The 21226-nt window shown below is 35.7% G+C and overlaps 1 protein-coding gene across 24 annotated transcripts in view; it reads right to left on the reverse strand.

Moving 5' to 3' along the window:
- Positions 1 to 21226, reverse strand: part of RIMS1 (regulating synaptic membrane exocytosis 1) — a 518137-nt gene that overhangs the window by 59034 nt on the left and 437877 nt on the right. For 11 of the 24 annotated variants that reach the window (XM_056109989.1, XM_056109987.1, XM_056109992.1 and 8 more), the window contains one exon: positions 5132 to 5367. The exons of 8 other annotated variants lie outside the window; for them this stretch is intronic. In XM_056109989.1, the coding sequence (XP_055965964.1) occupies positions 5132 to 5367 (236 nt within the window). The remainder of the gene's footprint in view (positions 1 to 5131; positions 5368 to 21226) is intronic. 5 more of the 24 variants (XM_056109993.1, XM_056109991.1, XM_056109985.1 and 2 more) reach the window with 1 other exon arrangement.

Below are 21226 nucleotides of genomic sequence, written 5' to 3' on the forward strand. Positions count from 1 at the left end.
ACATTGTTGACTAGCAACTGTGTTTTCTAAAGTTATCTCTCAAAGGTTTTGCATGAACCAAACCCAGCTAGGACACTGGTGCTGTTGGTAGTGCTTTCATTCATGTCAATTAATTTTTTTTACAATATTCCTCACCTTGGATCTTTCTCCATTTGTTCTGTCTCGTTTGTACTGACATCAAAAACCTCTGACTCAAGCTCCTCTGGCTTTCAGTATTCTCACTGCAATATTCCCATGGATTTTAGTCATTTGTTTTCTCTCAAACGCAGGATTAGAACCATCTTTCCTTCACTCCAAAAATAACCTTGTGTCCTTGCATTAACCCATTTCACTTGGACAGTATTGCCTAAATTAAAGTTCTTTGCATTGTATTTTTTTTAAAAAAAAAACACAGATGAAAATCATTTCTTCATCTAGAGATGCGTTTGCACACCTCATTCTGGACAAATGTTTAGACCCCCTTTATTCTGACAGACACATACTCCCTGTTTAAAGTACATCATCATTCACTCAGTCGGATGTATGATAAATACTTCGTGTTGGTACAATGAGTTAAAAAAAAAGAAGTCCTTTCAGCATACTTCTCCCATCCTGGGAGGATCCTCTCAACACCCTTAATTTGGTGCTCCCTTCTCTATCTGAGCTCCCTTTTCCCCTAGCATGTGCTTGCCACTCACTGCCTCTTTTGCAAACCACAGCACCCAAAAGGAGAGAGAGAACAAAAGGGAATGCCCTGCCACAGAGGCAGGTTGGGATGGGGGAGATGGGGGTGGGGGGGTTACTGGGACCCGTGGTGGTGGGAAATGAGCACTGGTGGAGAGATGGGTGTTTGGTCATTGTACAATTGAAACCTAAGCACAAAAATTTGTAAGTCTACAACTGTACCTCATGGTGTCTCACTAATAAAAATCTAAAAAAACAAAGTCCTAATCACACTTGATCTCTTCCTAATGCTAGAGTTCCTCAATAGTCCATACTAATTGCCTCTACTTATCCACTCTCCCAATCCCAATTTTCAGGCTTTAAGGTGGTAGGAAAAGCTCATTCTCCCCCATGATAGGTCCTTTAGCTACATCCTATAAATCCTCTCTGTAATTTCTGTCCTTCTAGCCTTTTCCACTCATGACAAAATCCCAATCTGAAATCTACTGAGGGGGACAACTAAAGTGGAGACAGATAAGAAGATAATGAAAGAGAAAAATCTGAAATAAGACTAAATGGGAACGTGGAATAAGTTCATGCTCACGGTGAGACGTGCTCTATGTTCACCCTTCACCCTTCTTCACTCAGCCATCGAATATTAAACTCAGTTCTCAAAGTCAAAGGTCTAGTCTTACTTTACAGTCTCATCAGTCTTTACAGAGGGTAGATCAGTCAGCCTCTCTTTTACAGTTCTCTTTCCCACAGGCACTCAGTTTCTCCTACTTTTTGCTCACTTAATACTCTGTGTAGAAATTATCCCATATCCCTTTCTCCATTTTCTCTGTGTCTTCTTATCAGGTATTCATGGATATGGACTATCCACTTGCTTTCTGTTGATTTTTCCTTCAATTAATCCCTTTACATCCCTTTCCACTTTGATAACTATCCGCTACCTCACCATATCTTATTTTTTCTTTTTACTATCAGATTCAATTTGGTTTCTTTGCTCTTTAGTGCACCTTGCTTCCAGTGTAAGTATTTAGACAAAATTTAGTTTCTTATAATCTCAGGATTGAAATTCTCCATCAAGAGACTGACAAAGTACCTTCAAGGGCTTTAAAGACCTGGACTCAAAAAGTTGCAATTATACATGAATATGTGATAATTAATTATATGATATTTGCTATGTCTCTACATAAATTACCATGATCCTCAATTTTCTGAAAAAGAAACTTATTGGAATTTTATTCTAAGTATATTTCCTCAACATCCCTTTTAGATACCTTTTTCTTTGGGCTGGAACAATTTATTGCAGTATACAGATGAGCTATTCACCCAATATTTTTCCTTCCATGTTCCAGAAAGTTATTATCCTTTTAATAACTCCACAAAATTATTCTATGTTTCCTGCTATAGGATATTCTGTAGGAAAACAGTGGTACCTAGAAGATAAAGTAGCTCTGTAATCATTTGTAATTGTATAAACTCTAAAACAGATAATGCTGAATGTGCATGCGGAGAAGAGAAGAAAAAAGCCTTGCAGAGATTCTAGAACAAGGACTATTAATAATCTAAGAACACTGTACTTCATAGTAGGCTAATTAAAGAGTTGTAATTGCACACATAATATTTAATACTAACTACGTGATATATGCTATGTCACTATATAAATTACTATGATCTTCAATTTGTTGAAATAAATCTTATTTCATTTTTGAAAACACTGTGGCTGTAAATAGAGAAATAGTAAAGTACTGTACTTAAAATTTATCATTCTTTAAAAAGTTGCTTAAAAGTTCTTTCTAAGTGCCTCATGTAAGGCTGCCCGTAGTACTGTCTCTCCAGCCCCAATTATATGGGTTCTTAATTACAAAAAAAAAAAAATCAAAACCCCAAACAACCATCCCCCCCCCAAAAGTCACAAAACAATATTATTAATGAAAGGAAGTGCTCCAAGTTCAGAAAGATGTAAATACTAAGCTGGTAAGTCAGGGCACCCTAGATATTTGCCATGGGAAATTAAGATTAAAGCGTATTTATTGGGTAAAGTAGAATCTGGAATCAGAGATCTGATGGTTCAATGAAGAAGCTGAAGAAAAAAAGTAAGATTTTTTAGAACAATAATTTCTAAATTTGGATATTTTGGTTATACTTCTTAATAGACAAACATTATTTTTATACATGGAAGGGGAAGAAAATCCGGCCAGGCACTGAAACCAAGAGGAGCTGTTACTGAAACTTGTCATGATTTGTCATGATTTGTCATCTGCCTTTGAAAGATCCAGAGGAATGAGACTAGGTTATCAAGTGAAAGGTAAGATTATGAGGCCAGGGAAATTAATCGGGGATCAGAGAACCTGTTTTTCAAGCACAGAGATCCTAGTTTGATGTCTGGTACCACAAGGCACCCCGAACACCACTGCATGTAGTTTTAGAAGCTTAGAGGCCCACGGGCACTGACAGGGAACTCTGGTAGCCCACAGAAACACCACATCACCATCTCTCAGCCCTGAAATGCCTGGCCTGGTGGGTTAAGTATCACTGCTTCTAAGACTCTTAAGCAATTCCTGGGACCCTCCTCCCATCCTCCATATAGGTAAAGTTATAGGTAAAAAAAAAATAGAAAATGATAGAGTTTTGCACCTGGAATATTTACAGGAGGATAGCCACAGAAACCCTCCCTTTATAGTAAACTATGTCCTGCAAAGAAAGTTTATTTCATTAAATCACTTTGGAAGAGAACTATTTTGTTATCTCCACTTTGTAATTTCATGTCCTTTTTGCTATATCTCATGGAAGTTAGTAATAATGCAACTATAGGGAAGGAAAATATCACCTAACTTCAATGATAACAGTAACTAATAAATTATTTAAACTAATGAAACAAGCTATTGCAATGACCATCAGTTTAATCTATGTCATTCAAAATTGTTGCCATCCTTGTTTACATATGTAAAAGGGAAATGGTGTTTTTCATTAAAAATATGTAATTCTTTTCATCTAGAGAAGGAACTTGCTATAGAGAAAAAAGTATAAAGTTTTTCTTTTGGGAAGGTGAGTGAATAAGTTAAACCATCAGGTAAACCTGCAGCCCAAACATGAAACACTGGTTCCCTAAAATGACGATGAAGAACATTTCAATTTTCAAGTTATTAAGTATTTCTAAATACTTTAAAAGTCTTATTCATATGTCACATCGTAATGCACTGTTGCAGTAACATTCAACTGATATGCACCATTACCAAAAAACCAAAGCAAAACAAACAATATGAATGAAAAGTGCCTCCTAAAAAAATCTGACCATCAACAAAAGAAACTCCTTCATAAGAGGCAGGTCAACACATGGGAGGCCTAGGCTGTCCTATCACAGAGACACCAACCTCCATTTGTTATGATCCTGTGATTGTCAGAGAGACAAATTTCTGTTTAGATCAATAATTATATGACCAAGATCAAAATTTAAATGTCTCAAAATGTCCTGTTGCTAAGTTTTGCATCAATATGACTACTTTCATGAAGCATTTAAAGTGCCAAGAATTTTAGCTTTCCAGAATGCCAAGGTAACTATAGGTTCTTTCCTAAAAGGTATTTGTTACTAGTTAAGTTTTTTGTTGACTTTGCTGTTAATAAACAAAAACAAAATCAATGGTTGTAACAAGAGAAATGGGCACTGGAAATTTAAATCAGTTCAATATTTCACTTACCATTAGCTTTCCACAGTACTGAGCAGTTATAAAGTACCTAACACACCAAATAAAGTATTACATAATTATGGACAGTTCTAAATTTTATAAAAAAGAAATAGCCATCTTTCCACTATATATTACATGGTCTTATATATATATGTATATATATATATATGCCTTGAGACACACAAAATTTTTAAGAGTTATAAGCAATAACAAAAAGGCGAAACTCAAATTTGTATTAAACCATTAATCTTTGTACAAATTCATTGACCCATTTTTCTAAAGTAACAGTAAGAGCTGGGCTTTTACTTTTATTGAAAACATAACAATTACAGTTCAATTTTTGTATTCATACAATACAATGAAGACTATATTTTAAGTTGCACAACTGACCTTCTTTTCTATAAAAATAGAAGCTAAATTCTGAGTAACTGTATTATGAAACATTTTGAAAGGGAGAATCCTGTTGCTTTTATTATTTATGAATCAATTTGGAACTTTAATACTTCTTTGCATTTCCTTGCATATTTGTAAACATGGTTTTGATTTTTGTCTTTTAAGAAATACTTGACCGCTTGGCAGAATGACAAAAGATACCTTGTTAGACAGCTACACAGGGGGAAAAAAATACCCCAAATAAATAAATACATGAAACAGGTTTTTAGAAAATAAAAAACAACATTTTTTTTTTGTAAAGGAGAATTATTGCACTTTACTGTTCTCTCATAAGCACAGCAGGAAAATCAGCTTCCCTTCTTAAGCAACAACTTGAAGGATTTAAGGTGAATCATTTCACTCACCTGTTTGGCTGAGTTGGGATGTACTTCTGCTTCTTCGAGACACGATGGCAACCACTTTGGCACTCAGGCTGGATCTCCTTTTCTTGCCACCTAATCCGACTGTCCCCACGGCTGTGTCTGACTGACTCCCGTCATTGTGCTCCAGTGTGTAAATCTCTCCACTCACACTGGTGCTCTTCACGATGGCTCTTCCGGAAGTTCCCATCCGTCTGCCTTGCATTTTGGGGGTAAATGAACTAGATTTACAAGGTAAAAACATATATGCATCCATAAATCACAGGCCAGCAATAACTGAAACTCTAAATCTAATTTATCTTAAAATAAACCAGGCAAATTTTAAGATGGAAGAGCCACCTGAGGAATCATCATTCTAAAGCTTGTAATATGTTTTCAGATCACATCACTTTCCTCAAATACACTTAGTAGCTGTGATTTAAAAATAATCCAATTTTAACATGGCAGAATATATCAACATTTCAAAGACAGCAGGAAGAAAGGCTTCCAATGTTCTTCATAGGATGCAGATGATAACTGGTCACCTTAAAAATAATTATTGTTAATATCAGAGAAACTTTATTTAAACCAACTGAAAAAGGAACTACACATTCTGAGGTAAAAGACTGTGAAAATGGAGAAGGAATTTATTATATGGCAAGATCTTAAAAATGAGAGAATTCATTCTAGTTTTTCTTTGGGATTCCAACTGTCAGATTGATATTTGCTATTTGGGCTTTCATGAATCTAGGAAAAACTGCTAATGAGGCCCCAAAATGAATTTCCCGTCTTCATTCTGTTTCTTCATGCAAGATCTCCTATACAAAAGAAAAAGTCATCTCATATTCGTCTTTCAGTGCTTCACTCACAAACTGAAGATTTGCCTTTTAGTTGTTATTTTCTATCAAAATCTACTTGTCTGTATCCCTAGATCATATTAGTTAATGTATATTGATCACTGTACTTCTCTCCCAAGTTAATGAAATTTTGCTAAAAATCTCAAGCTCAAAAGAAAAATATTTTACCTGTCAAAGTAAAGATAAATGAATTGGGGAGAGTTGGGAAGACAGCACAGGCAAAAAATAGGGAAGGAAAACATGTTAGGAGAGTTCTTGGTGTTTACAATTACACTGTCTATGCATTATGCATTTGTGTTGTCTGCCTTGATCCAATAAAGAGTTGGTTTAATAGTGATTTGAAATGATCCATTTAATTTTGTGTTTCCTCTGCAAAGTTTGACTTATATAATCTTTACCACCATCATGATGTCCCATCTTCTACTATAACATCTATTAACAGTGATAACATTTAACACACCAGAGTATCTAAATATGATTAGAAGTGATAAAAGAAAAAGTCTTCATATATGTATCATGTCTGAATTGATGCAATTTTTTTTTTTTCTGGAGGGGGCAGAACTAATCCAGCAGTGATCAGGTTTACTCTTGGCGGGACCCTGGGGATCAACTGTAGTGCCAAGGATCAATTCCTGGTCAGCTACATGCAAGGCGAGTGCCCTGCCTGTTTTACTATCTCTCTGCCCCCACAAATGAGTGTTTCAAGAGAAAGGAAAAGTGACATAGATTAAGTTGAGGAAAGCAGGAAGGGAAGTAAATGGAGAGTTTGGAAGCTATGGAAAAGTGGTAAGTCTGTTCAGCTATTAAGATCCACAATCCTTCATGGATTAGAAAATTGAAACCGTTTACTTTATAGTAATGATTTAAAGTTTTGAATCTGCACCTGCAGTGCTTGGTCTACATAAAAATTCCGCTGATAACAAAGTCACCACATCTTAAGCCTGCTCTTATACCTGCTTATCTTATTATTTGATTTGCATGCTTATGCTACAAAATAATCAGAAATTTCAGGGTTTGGTCAGTTTCATAGTTTATTTCATTGTCAATGTTCATCTACAATTATTTAAAAATCAAAACAAACAAGCACTGTCCTCCCGTTGTTCATCGTTTTGCTCGAGCGAGCCCAGTAACGTCTCCATTGTGACTTGTTATATTTTTTCCTAGGTTACAGAGAGGTTAGGAGTATAGAGTGGGCAAGAGTGATAGTACAAGGATTAAAGTACTCACCTTGCATGTAACCCCAGTTTCACCCTTAGCAACACTCATGCTTCCCTAGTGACTGCCAGGAGTGAACCCTGACCTGAGCACAGAACTAGGAGTAATACCTGAGCATTGCTGGGTGTGACCTACTCTACTCCCCCCAAAAAGTACAGGAAAATGTGTTTTACTATAAATTTTTCTTTAAGATGAACTAGGGAGATTAAAATATATAGACATATAATCAGAGCAATGAAATGTTCCACAAAGCTGACAAGTAAAATTCCTAAAAATAATTAGGGAAATCTGTATAGTGATCACATTTGAGGAAGTGATAAATTACCGTGAAATGGTTTTGTAAATAAATCATACAACTTTATATCAAAATATTTTGATTAGAAACAAAATCATTTCTCTATTATATGAAGCATTACTGTAGTATCTACCTTCCAAAACAATCAAGAAGACTATAATATCTAATAAGAGTAAGTTATTTTCTATTTTTCTGACTACTTAACTGAGGAAACAGGTTTGGGAGACTTAAGAGCTACATTGATATAATCAATGTGGTCATTGTATTAGTATAAGTATGATTTCTATTCTTCCTCTTTTGTTTATTTTGATTCTAGTTTCTGGAAAACGATTTGTCATTTAGCCTTTTACTTTCTATTTTGTACCAGTTATGTTAAAATTCCTACATTCAAGTTAGTATGCATCTTATTCATCACCACAGTAGCTACATATTTCCTGTTTTCTGAGTAGAAAATTTATGAATAAGAAGTAAAAAAAGTGATCAGAATACAAATAGACAATGGTATAATCATATTTAAAAAAAGTAAGACAATCCAACTTTCTTACTTAGTGTCCTATCTGATGATATTTTTGCTGAAAATATGTCCTCAAAGAGCTGTCTCATCTGAATCAGGCTTTGACCCAGCACTCAGCAAAGCTGCCTTTTATCAAAGTTCCCAGTGACTGAATGTAGCAAAATCCCATCACTCGTCAGTGATTATTATTTTTTTGACTTTATAATGTCTCATCTATTTGACATAAGAAACACTTCATTCTCATGAATTTTCCTATCTAGTATCTTTTTGGCAGAAATGTTCATGTCTATCATTACTAAATGCTGTAGTTCTTTAGTTATTTTAGTCATTTCTCTATTAAGACTAACATCTCAGATGTCTTATATATTCTGAAGTTTCACATCATATAACACACATTCCAATTGTTTCTCTTCACTTTGCCTCATCCTTAACTCTAAATTTATATATCTTGTATCAACTGACATTCCTTCTAGCATATATATAATTATTTTTAGAACCATATGCCTATGGTTCTAAGAATAATTTGTTCAGTTTAACAAAAATAACTGCTTCCTGTCCATTCATTCGAAGCACATCAAAGCATTCAAAGCAAATTATTTTTCAATGGTGCAGAACTGAAACTTGTATAATGCCATGTTACTTCAGTAAAATTATAAAAGGCACTGCTTCTTCAACCCACTGCACACAATAATGCTAAGAAAAATATTCTAAACTTGGAACTGAGAACTCTCACTTTTGAATTGAACCAAAGTTGCCTTATCTTTTCATGTTTTGCATGAATGTTAGCTAACAAGCTTACATTATGATCATTTGACTCCCTAGCCGAGAGTAAACATTTCATTTGTATTTATTCTCTTAATACTTATGATACAAACAGTTTATGGACGAAATGCTTACTATATGGGAAAAGGGTTGACTCCAAAGTTATGGTCTTATTGAGCTAAAGGATGATTGCTTTAGTTTTGATTATAAATTAAGAATCATATTCTAGCAAATATTTATTTTTCAATGATTATATCCAGATTCACATACATATATAACAAGATGAGTCTTTTTGAACCATTTTTGGAGTGAGTTAATCATTTTGCTGGTTATCATACCAAGAGTGAAAGCCTTGCCATCTGCAATTTGTTTTTCTTGTAATGATGCTTTGATTTTGAGGAGCGTGTTTTGAAAGTGTGAAGGTCTTGTTCACATGTTCCTGTAGACTCCATATTGGAGCTAATTAAAGTGTGCTGTTAAGCAGGACATATAATAGGCTTTTGAAGTCCAAGGATGCCTTTTTTCAGTATCTAGATTATTCTCAGGTGGCAAGAGCACATTACTTTTAATCTTTCAGTTATATTTGTTCTGATTCTGGTTTTATTACTGTCACTGTCACAGTCCTCCCATTGTTCATTGATTTGCTTGACTGGGCCCAGTAACGTCTCCATTTTGAGACTTGTTACTGTGTTTGGCATAATGAATACGTCATGGGTAGCTTGCCAGACTTTGCCGCAGAAAAGTAGGCGAGATACTCTTGGTAGCTTGCTGGGCTCTCCAAGAGGGGCTGAGGAATTGAACCCAGATCGGCCAGACTGGCTGCGAGCAAGGCAAACACCCTACCACTGTGCTATCTGGTTTTATATGCTTTAATTATTTCCAATTATTGGATAACTTTGCTTTGCTTGTGACAAAAAATCACATTCTTTACCAGTGGTAGCAACAATAGGGAATCTATCTGTGGCTGAAATCTTTTGGAAAGTGGGCCATAAAGATATAACGATAATTGGGTAACAGATGATGAAAAATCTGGTTTGTTAGTCTTTTGAAAACTTACTAAAAAAGACTATCGTTCAGGAAAAATGTCTTCTGCATACTGCAATGAGAACAATCTTACAGTCGTTTAAAGTCTGAGTTTGGAGATATATGCACAGCTCAATACTATACAGCTGCAAGGAATGATGAGATCATGCAGTTTTTTGCAATCTGGATGGAAATAGAATATATCGTGTTGAATGAAGAAAGCCAGAAGAACAGACGCAGGATGTGTGTGGTATATAGAATAACTGGGCAAGGGAATACAATATACTAAAGGTGGGATGCCTAGATCATCCCTGACTCCAAAGTATATGGAAGAGAGAGAAAGAAAGAAATCGAGGGGGGAATAAGAAGATGAGAATCTTAAGTAACAAGGGGGCTGAGATCAAGGGCTTCTGGTACATCAGAAATGTGGTAGGGAGTGGGATTTCTTTATACCCAAACTACAAAGTCAAAGCACTGAAAACATGAGTTCCAAACTACAACAACCAAACTTTAATATGTGCCTATCAAAGTGGCAGCCTAGGAACGGAGTGGAATTTGAGAGTACTAGTAAAGGAAATTGACACTGGTGGAATGATCGGTGCTAGAACATTATATGTCTAAAATTCAAATCTCAATGATTTTGTAAACCATGCTTCTTTAATACAACAACAAAAATATCAGTTTAAATATTTCCAGGTGATAAGCTATCTTTGGCATTCGTATTAAATTTGAGTAATAGTAAGTTTTTAAAGATCTAGACATTTCTTAAGTAGGTTAGAACATAAAATTTGAATGTAAACAAGAAATCATGTCTACTTATACACACATGTATATCCATGTCCATGCACATAAAAATGTCTCTCCCTGAGGCATTGTTCTGGTCGTCACCAAGCACCGCCCAGATGCTGGCCCAGTAGAGGAAGCCTCTGCTAGGTGTAGACCTTGGCCCTGGAGCGTAGATGGGTGTGGATCCTATTAAACAATGCCTCTAATTTATATATATTATATAGTATGCTTCACACTGTTAATTCTGAAACTTTAAGAAAATTTCTAAATATGTAGGGTATTTTATTATGTGGACTGGAGCAATAGCACGGTGGTTAGTGCATTTGCCTTGCACGCAGCTGACCCAGGTTCATTTGCTCCATCAAGCTACCGAGAGTATCTTGCCCGCACAGCAAAGCCTGGAAAGCTACCCTTGACGTATTCGATATGCCCAAAACAGTAACAACAAGTCTCACAATGGAGACATTATTGGTGCCTGCTTGAGCAAATCGATGAACAATGGGAGGACAGTGTACAGTGCTATTTTATTATGTCTGCAGTATAACTTGCTAGCGTGGTAAACTGTATTTTTTTTTTTTTTTGGCATTTTGAACTGATGCTCAGGGGTTACTCCTGGATCTGCATTCAGAAATTTCTCCTGGCAGTGCACAGAAGACCATATGGGATGCCAGGGATTGAACCTGGGTTGGCCACGTGCAAGGCAAATGTCCTACCCACTTGCCTATCATTTTGACCCAGTGAAACTGCTTTCATTTTCTACCAATGGCTATGCTCAGTTAGCTACCTCTAAGTTTTCTCAGTGAAAGACATGCTCAGGCTAAAAGTAATTATTAATATGGATAGTTAAGTCTAAATTAGAAACAGAAACCTGTAAAAATATGTGACAAATTTTCAAGGAATTAGATGTTTTTTTTTCCAAGGAAAAGAAGGAAGCCCTTTCTTATAATAACTAAATACTGGTATATGAATGAAGAGTACAAAACCACAGAATTTGTATGGATACATTAAAGTGCAGAAGGTTGAGGAAAAAATGATTTACCTGGTTTACTGTATTTGAAAAAGTAAGAGAGGAAAAGAGAATTAACTAGCTCTATTCAATTAAAATGGAAATATTCTAAAATAATAAGGCTCAGAGATATTTTATTAATAAGTTGCATATTAGTGCAATATTAAAATTTACTTTCTTGGGGCTAGAGCAAAAGTACAGTGGGAAGTATGCTTGCGTTGCATGTGGCTAAGGCTGGTTTGACCCCCAGCACCACATATGGTTCCCCAAAACCCACCAAGTATGAAACCTAAGTGCAGAGCCAAGAACAAGCCCTGAGAGCTGGTAGGTGTGGCCCTAAAAACAAAATAAATAAAATAAAATTTGCTTTCCCATTAAACCAACTCACTAATTTAGATTATTTACTTAAAACTGTCACTCTCCTTCCATTGTTCATCTATTTGCTCGAGCGGGCCCAGTAATGTCTCCATTTTGAGACTTGTTGTTACTGTGTTTGGCATATTGAATACGTCACGAGTAGCTTGCCAGGCTTTGCTGCGTGGGTGAGATATTCTCAGTAGCTTGCCGGGCTCTCTGAGAGGGGTGGAGGAATCGAACCCGGCTCGGCCGGGCTGGCTGCGTGCAAGGCAAATGCCCTACCGCTGTGCTATTGCTCCTAGTGCTTAATCAAAAATAGTAAGCTCATCATTACAATTGAGAGTTGTACTTCATAAGAACAGCTAATACAAAGATAGCACAGGCAACTGGTCTGCTATTTGTTACATGGCTTATAGAACCCTACAATTACAGGAAATAGCAAGAGTCATATCCCAGACTTGGGCAGATTTCCTGCAATGCTATACTAATAGACAACACCAAAAATACCTATTACTACATTGGCCTACATTATGAATGATACCTATGATTTAATGTGATGTATTTCATCATAAAATGGCAAAGGGAATATGATAATCTCTATATATTTAATCAAAGAAAAGATCCCATAAACTTTATGACAAATTATTAACTTACACATGTTAATGAAATGCAAATTAGATAATGATGACCATTAATTGAAAAATACATATCAGACTCATATATAGTAAACTACAAAAGAGTGTGTATCTTACAATCAGTGAACACATGTAAATGGACAATTTACAAATGCATAATATATAAAATTCATAAAACAATAATTTTTCAGAAGAATGACAAGCATTCCTTTAGAAGAAGGGTTGATAATAAAAGGGATATAATCTGAAACTTATGTCACTAGATTTCGACTCATTTTTCTAGTAAGTGACACAAAAATTTTATAGTAAGAGATAATGGAATTAAAATTCTATTTTGTTTTGCTTTTATGAGCCATAGTAGAGGTGCTCAGGGGTTACTCTTCCTATACTGAGGGATCACTCCTGGGGGTAAAAACAATTCCCAGTTTTAACTGGGATAGATAGTCAAGTCTATCCATCTGTCTGTCTGTCTGTCTGTCTGTCTGTCTGTACCTACTATCTGTATTTATCTCTGTCAGCAGAATGTAGAGGTCTAAAAAGACTCACAACAATACTAAAAAAGGCAAATAGGCTCAAAAGATGACAAAAATACACATAAATTCACACTACTGCTTATAAAAATGCTAAAAGTCAACACAAATTAGAACGTTACACTTAAGTTTGGATCAGTTATAAATGGTGATCATAAAAGGGAACGTACTGATCATCATTAAGAGAACACACTTAAGTATTTTGCTTTTATTTCCAGTAGCTAAGTTATAACTATTGATGATTGATTATTGACATGGCATCAAGTACACTAGATAGGTCTGGCATATCTCTTTTGACAATAGGCATTACATAAAACTGAAGGATACACACTAATTCACTTCCTTCAGAGACCTCTATAATTTTTGCTTTGAATCATTTCAAGATTTTTACTTGTTAATTTAGGCATCAATCATAGTTTACAGTAGTACAGAAATAATTAACAGTTTCAGAGTATTACAACTATCAATCTCTCCACCAGTTGTTTATAGATTCTTACTAAGTTTTTTAATACACACATAAACAGATTTGTGGGACGGTAAGTAATCTTCAGTTTGAGGATTTAGACTCATTTTGTTATTCTTAGGTATTTTATGTTTTTTGGTTATGTTGTGTTGCTGGTATTTATAATTTTCTTTCTTTTTCAGGGGACAAACACAGCTGTACTCAGGGCTTACTCTTGGCTCTGAACTCAGAGACCACTTCTGGTGGACTCAGGGAACCATATGTATGGCTGGGATTGAGTATGGGTTGGCTATGTCCAAGTCAAGGACTCTATCCACTGTACTATCTCTGAAGCCCCATAAATTCCATTTCTTAATGTTCACTACTGGTACCAAAAGGTAGCTGATTTTTATATCCTGAACTTAAGTAATAGTGATACATATATTAAATCTAAAAGCTGTTTTGTATATTCTTTTGGATTTTTAGAAGCATAGGTGTATAAACTGTAAATGTCATTGTAAGTCTTACATTCTTTTTTTTTAAACCTTTTTCTTTCAATATTTCCATTCTCTGAGGTCTAACACTGTGTATGCTGAGCAGAAAATATGAAATAGAATTTGTGAGCTGTCTCAGTGAATAACAGGGGGGATGTGTTCTATCCTTTACTATTAAATATGATGCCTAAATCATTACTGGAGATAATCTTTACAATTGTAACAAAATTCTCAGTGTGCTCACATATTTCATTATTTATGCGTACTGAATTTTATACAAATTGTTTTTTGCCTATATGGCAAGTTTGAGATGGTCATATGCCTTTCTTTCTTACTATAATGCATTACACAGAGGATGCAAAACTACTATAATGCATTTATTATAGAAAAATTGTTTTCATCATAATGTATTTTCATTCCCTCTCAAAATCGATCAATCTACATAGGTACTCATCTACCAACCTATGTAGATTGTCACTGTACTCCCATTGTTCATCAATTTGCTTGACAGGCCCAATAACGTGTCCATTGTGACAACTGTTACTGTGCTTGGCATATCCAATACGTCATGGGTAGCTTGCCAGGCTTTGCCGCGGGTGAGATGCTCTCGGTAGCTTGCCGGGCTCTCTGTGAGGGGAAGAGGAATCGAACTCATGTTGGCCATGTTGGCCGCTTGCAAGGCAAGCGCCCTACCCGCTATACTATCACTGTTGGGGATATTTTACCTATTTTTTAATTTTTAAATTTTACCTATTTTAAATAAGAGATTTTGGCCAGTGATTTGCCTATTAGGCTGGTTTCATCTAGGGTTAGGTGGTAATTATCCTTTTAATTCTTCGGGGGGAAAAAGACACAAGACACAGTATTTAGTCCTAAATATCTGAAATAATTTACCAGCGAATCTACCTGGATCATAAATTTTCTCTGTATGAAAGTATAAAAAATGATAGAATATCTTTTTAAAATAGAATTTACAAGAGTTTATGTTTTCTTTATGTCTGTTGTATGTGTGCTTTTAAAGGAGTTGTACATTTCATTTGGTCAGTGCTAGACACATGTATTTTGCAAAGAGCCAGATATTTTAGGTACTGTGGGATGTTTTATATCTGTTACAACTATAGAATTTTGCTAGAATGATAGGAAATAACTATACATAATATTATAATCAAATGATCATAAGTGCATTTCAATAAAGTTTTATTTAAAATGCCTGGCTTTATTTAGACCTGAAGATTATATGTGATTGGTTGTGATCTAAGTTGTAAAACTTTTTGATGTAAACTTGTTCACAATATCACTTATGTATGTGATTGGTATCAATTTTTCCTTTTATGAAGTACCTATCCATTTATCTTTAATACAATAACTGATACTTTTGGAATTAAGTATACCATTGCCCTTTATTTTTAATCATAATGCATGTTCTTCTCCTTTTTGGCTATCTAGATTAATTATGTTCCCTCCACTAACAACTGAATTATGAATTCTTCCCACATTATATTTGCAGTTACCTTAAAGATGTACCTTGGCTTACTAATTTCCTAAAAGCAGTAATTTTTATTATTTTTTAGTAATTTTTATTAATAATTTTTATTATTTTTATTATTAATTTATTTCACATAATGCAAGCTATTTCTGATAAAGCTATTGTAAACTTGCGTCCATTTACTTTCTTCATTCATAGTTTTATATATATATTTTTTACTTTCTTCATTCATACAGTTTTATATATATTTTATATGGACATATATTTTATCTATCATATGTTTTATATTTTTATTGTTATTATTAACTTCTTTCAGATTTTTTTTCTTTTCTCTCAAGTAAAGCACTTCCAAATAGGGTATCCTTCCATTAATATGAACAACAGTCAGCATCTGTTGAATGTTCTTAGTTGTTTAACAATTGAATTAATATATCCATTCACAGTCTGGCTGTTATTTTTGCTAGCTAAGCATAACATTTTAGGTTGTAAATTTCAGTTTCCCCTTACAACACTCTTTCTTTTGGCCACTGGATTGATTTTTTTTGCTCTCAGAATTTCTGCTGAGATTCCAGCTCAAGTCTTAGTGTTGAATGCTTGAAATTGATTATTTCTTTTCCCCTTGAGATTTTAAGTCTAGTTTTCATACTTTAATAATGACAGTGCTGTCTTGTGTTTCTTCACGTCTCCTACTGTTTTCAAAAAGTTTTTTTTATATGTTTATATGTAATTCATTGATTTTGGAAAATTCTCCACCAGCACTTTAGTATTTAATTATTTCTTCTGCCATTTCATCTCTTATTTGGATCCCAAATTACTTCTACAATATATCCTCTTAAAAGCATGCCCCACATGGGTTTTGATTTTTCATATACAATTTTTGTATCTTTATTTATATAATTTCTATTTAATAGCTCACTGATTCTCTGTTCTCCATTCCTAATATGCCATTACATGCACCTATATCAATTTGTGTATTATTTTTATAATTATCAGCTAATAAAAAATGAACTCCAAATTCTGCTGAAAATATACAACCTCATTTGCTTTTTTAGGACACTTTAGTCATAATATCCATGATCAATCTGTAATGACCCTTTTTATAAATTTCATTTTTTTTAGTATCTCTCACAGCGGTAGGGCGTTTGCCTTGCGTGCAGCCAGCCTGGACGAGCCGGGTTCGATTCCTCCGCCCCTCTCAGAGAGCTGGGCAAGCTACCGAGAGTATCTCGCCCTCACGGCAAAGCCTGGCAAGCTACCCATGACGTATTCAATATGCCAAACACAGTAACAACAAGTCTCAAAAAAAAAAATTGGAGACATTACTGGGCCCGCTTGAGCAAACTCAATGAACAATGGGAGGACAGTGCTTAGTATCTCTCAAATTTTAATTATATTTCAGACCTTGTGAATAAATATGTGCAGCACTGTAGCACTGTCCTCCTGTTCATCGATTTGCTCGTAGGGGCACCAGTAATGTCTCCATTGTGAGACTGTTTCTGGCATATCGAATACACCACGGGGAGATTGCCAGGCTCTGCCGTGCGTGCTGGATATTCTTGGTAGTTTGCTGGGCTCTCAGAGAGGGACGGAGGAGTCTAACCTGAGTCAGCTGCGTACAAGGCAAGCCCCCACCTGCTGTGCTATAGCCCAAATAAAGATGCGTAAAGGTTCAGAATGATCTTATCCCCTTCACCCTCCTTCCAAGACTATTCTTTTCTTTCAGATGAAATTATTTATATACAAGAAACCAAAGGTGTTTATAAAGTTCTAACTTTTTGAAACTTGAAGTAAACTGATGTCTCCTTATCATCAAGCAGGAGCTGAAATCTATGGCTCTTTATTTACTTTCACGGTCACGGTCACGGTCCTCCCATTGTTATTCATTTATTTATTGGTTTTCCCTTTTGTTTGTGGGACACATCCAGCAGAACTCAGGGCTTACTCCTAATTCTGAGCTAAGGGATCACTCCTGGCAGTGCTCAGGGAACCATATGTGGTGCTGGGAGTAAACTTGGGTCCGTTATAATTAACACAAGCATCCTACCTGATGTATTATCTTTTTTTTTTTTTTGCTTTTATGGTTCTTGATTTGTTAAGCTGCTGCTTTTTTTTTATTTTTGAGTGGTTTCTTGTGTCTTTCCCTATGCAGAAGACCATACTGTCACTGTCACTGTCACTGTCCTCCCGTTGTTCATCAATTTTCTCTCGAGCAGGCCTAGTAATGTCTCCATTGTGAGATTTGTTGTTACTGTGTTTGGCATATTGAATACGTCACGAGGAGCTTTCCAGGCTTTGCCTTATGGGCGAGATACTCTCGGTAGCTTGCTGGGCTCTCCGAGAGGGGCAGAGGAATCGAACTCGGGTGAGCCATGTTAGCTGCGTGCAAGGCAAACGCCCTACCTCTGTGCTATAGCTCCAGTATGACTAGTTGACAGTTGACTAGTATGAAGACCATACTAGTTAACAGATTACTGGAGTCTATAGTAAATTGTGTTGTCTTCTACTCATACTTCCAGAGACTCTAATGGAGACTCTCTGCTAGAATCTAACCTCAACTGCATCAAACAGTAGGGAGAAGAGATGAGCAGATTCTTCCTCAAATAAGACAGATGTCTAAAAGGCATATGAAAAATTTCTCTGTAAGGGCTCGAGCATGGAACACTCAAGTGAAGGTGAGATACTGGAATATTTTATGGATGACAACTTGTCATTAACAATATTGTAAATCACAGTGCATAAAACCGAAAAATAAACTTCTTTGCTAGAAATCACTCTACTCTGAATTTGGAGATGTGGTTCTATACAGATACAAAGTAAACTTGTGTCAATCAATATAGAATTTCAAAGACTCAATTATAAAATAAAAAGGTCACTAAAAAATGCAAGGCTGCTCTCTGATAGTACTCTCTTATCATGCTTCGCTGAACTGGAAAATAATTTTAGAGGAAACTAGGGTAAGTCTGTCACTCACTTTAAGTTATCCCTTTCTTTCTGCTTACTCTGTTACTTCTGAGTGTCTTCAATTTTTGTTTGTTCTTGCTTACATTTTGTAGGTTTATACTTGGGAAGATGAATCTGATACAAGTGAAGCTGTTATGCTTGGAATCAGGAGGACTGTGCCATCTTATTTAAAAAAACATTTTTTAGTAATGAAAGAATTATCCAGACTAATATATTATCAAAATCTTCATTTGGTTAGTGATAAAAATGGATGTATTATGATTACAGTGATTTACTTCTATGCAAACTGTATTGAATAGCTCTTGCTGTGTTGATCTCCAACATATCTTCTTGTACCATGGGACAGCAAACTTGTGACTGCCTCTCTGAGCTGATATTATTTGCTACTCCATGATATAAAATATAGTTTTAAGGAATTTCAGAGAACTTTCCCTAGGTCTTAAGAGATTCTAGATGGAGTACTGTGATTGGGCTTTTGAGAGCTGTGGTTTTTCATAGAAAAAAATATCTACACTCAAGTTGAATAAAATTACCATCCACTCTTGGCATTTGTCCTCATTTTATTCCATATTTTTCTGAAAGTTGTTTTCTACATTTTATATTTTAAGAATATGACTGACTCCAAGTTTTGTGGGGGTGAAGTTGTTAGTCTCTATAACTCCAAATTTTGTGTACTTTTCAGTTGACAATTAGAAAGCAATAAAAATATCTATTTTCTCTTTCTCCAAACTGTGACCACCAATTCTATGTAGGAAGCAAAACCAATAAGATTTTGTGACTCATTTAAACACACAATTCTCGATGGGAATAATAGGACCCCAAAGGGTGATAACTGGTTCTCACTGGAGGTAGGAGGTTTAAAGATATTAGATAATGCAATGGTATGTGGTCCTTTGAGGGGCAAAATATATAAATAAAAACAATGTATGTGTACTATTTTAATTTCACATGGAGAAGGAAATTAGGAAAGAGCATCTAAAAATTCCTTAAAGGGTTGACAATGGTAAAAAAATTGAGAAGCACCACTTTAGAAGGATGACTGGAGAAAATTAAAAATTGGGGGAGCTTTCAGTTTTTCATTTGAGGTAATCAGATGAATAATGAAGTGAAAGGGTACAATTACTTTGTTCAAAGTTGATATAACCACTATTTTGATTTTTGTTAAACAAAATGTTTTAAAGACCCTATTGAGTAGAACTAGCCAGTGAAAATATAAATCTTTATGCTTTTAATATTATAATGAAAATTAAATATATCTATGTTCATGAATGTGCACTCAGCTCAACAAAAATGGTGTACAACTTTCAGTACTATCAAAACATGAGAAAATATTTCTCATATCTTGTATGAAATAAAGCACTGCATTGTAGCACTGTCCTCCCATTGTTCACTGATTTGCTCAAGTGGGCCCAGTAACGTCTCCATTGTGAGACTTCTTGTTACTGTGTTTGGCATATCGAATATGTCACGGGTAGCTTGCCAGGCTTTGCAGTGCGGGCGAGATACTCTGGGTAGCTTGCTGGCTCTCCAAAAGGGGTGGAGGAATTGAACTGGGGTCAGTCACATGCAAGGCAAATGCTCTACCCACTGTGCTATCGCTCCAGGCCTGTATGAAATAAAATTTTATAAAAAATATTAAAATAAAGGTCACAGAATTGAAGATATACACACAAAATTATGAATATGTTTGTTCTTTTAGTTTAAAAGAAATAAAGAACACAATTATTTTGGATGATTCAATAACTTTAAAAATATTTCCACTGATTCTAGGATACTAATAAACATATCCTCTTGGGAATCCATGAAAGTGCTTTCTTAATTATATTAGATAAGTAGTATGTACTCAATTAGCAAGTACTGATTAATGCACATGTAGTTATTAAGTCTACTCTTCAGATAAAATAAAGGTAATCACACCAAATTAATTTTAAGGGAGGAGGTTTGGGCCATATCAGACCATGCTCAGGACTAAGTACTGACTCCATGTCCAGGGATCATTTAAGGCAGGCTCGAGGGACATTATGGGGTGCTGGAGATTGAACCTGGGTTGGCTGCATGCAAGGCAAATGTTCTATCCAGCTCCAACTCCCTAGTTAGTTTTTAAAAATACAGCATTGTTAAATGATTTTTTAAGTAAGCAAAAAAAAAAAAAAAGAAAAGTAAAACTCTTTAAAATGTTTACCATATGTTTTTAACTTAACTTTTACCATTAGGGAGTCTCCTTCCACCATGCCTGGCTGTCCTCACTGGGGCCCCTTGGAGGAGGGCGGGTTGAGTTTCCCTCTCCGCCCCAAGCAGAGTCCCGGCAACCGAAGACCTCTGGCACCAGCCACAGCCATGCCTAAGATCACTGTCCACATGTTCGGACAAGCCTCATGAATGAAGGAACCGGCAGAGGAACCCAGGAATGCAGGACCTGGAGCTGAGATCTCCAAGCCTGCTCAGATCAGGACTGGGTCTCCTCCACCCAGATTCCCCATCTTCCATTGTGTAGGCATTGCACCAACCAACTGCCCCCAGCGCTGTGTTATCCCATCAATGGCCAAGACTCAGAGACTATAAAACCCAGCTCCTGGAAGAGCGAGGCCGCATTTACCGTGCGGCATCTTATTATCTAGTTCTTACTCCTGGAGAACTCGGCAGGCTACCGAGAGTATCCTGACCACATGACAGAGTCTGGCAAACTCCTCGTGGTGTATTCGATATGCCAAAACCAGTAACGATGATGGGTCTCATTC

This window comes from Sorex fumeus, unplaced genomic scaffold, assembly GCF_029834395.1.
Source record: "Sorex fumeus unplaced genomic scaffold, SorFum_2.1 ptg000008l, whole genome shotgun sequence".
In the NCBI taxonomy this organism is placed as follows: Eukaryota; Metazoa; Chordata; class Mammalia; order Eulipotyphla; family Soricidae; genus Sorex; species Sorex fumeus.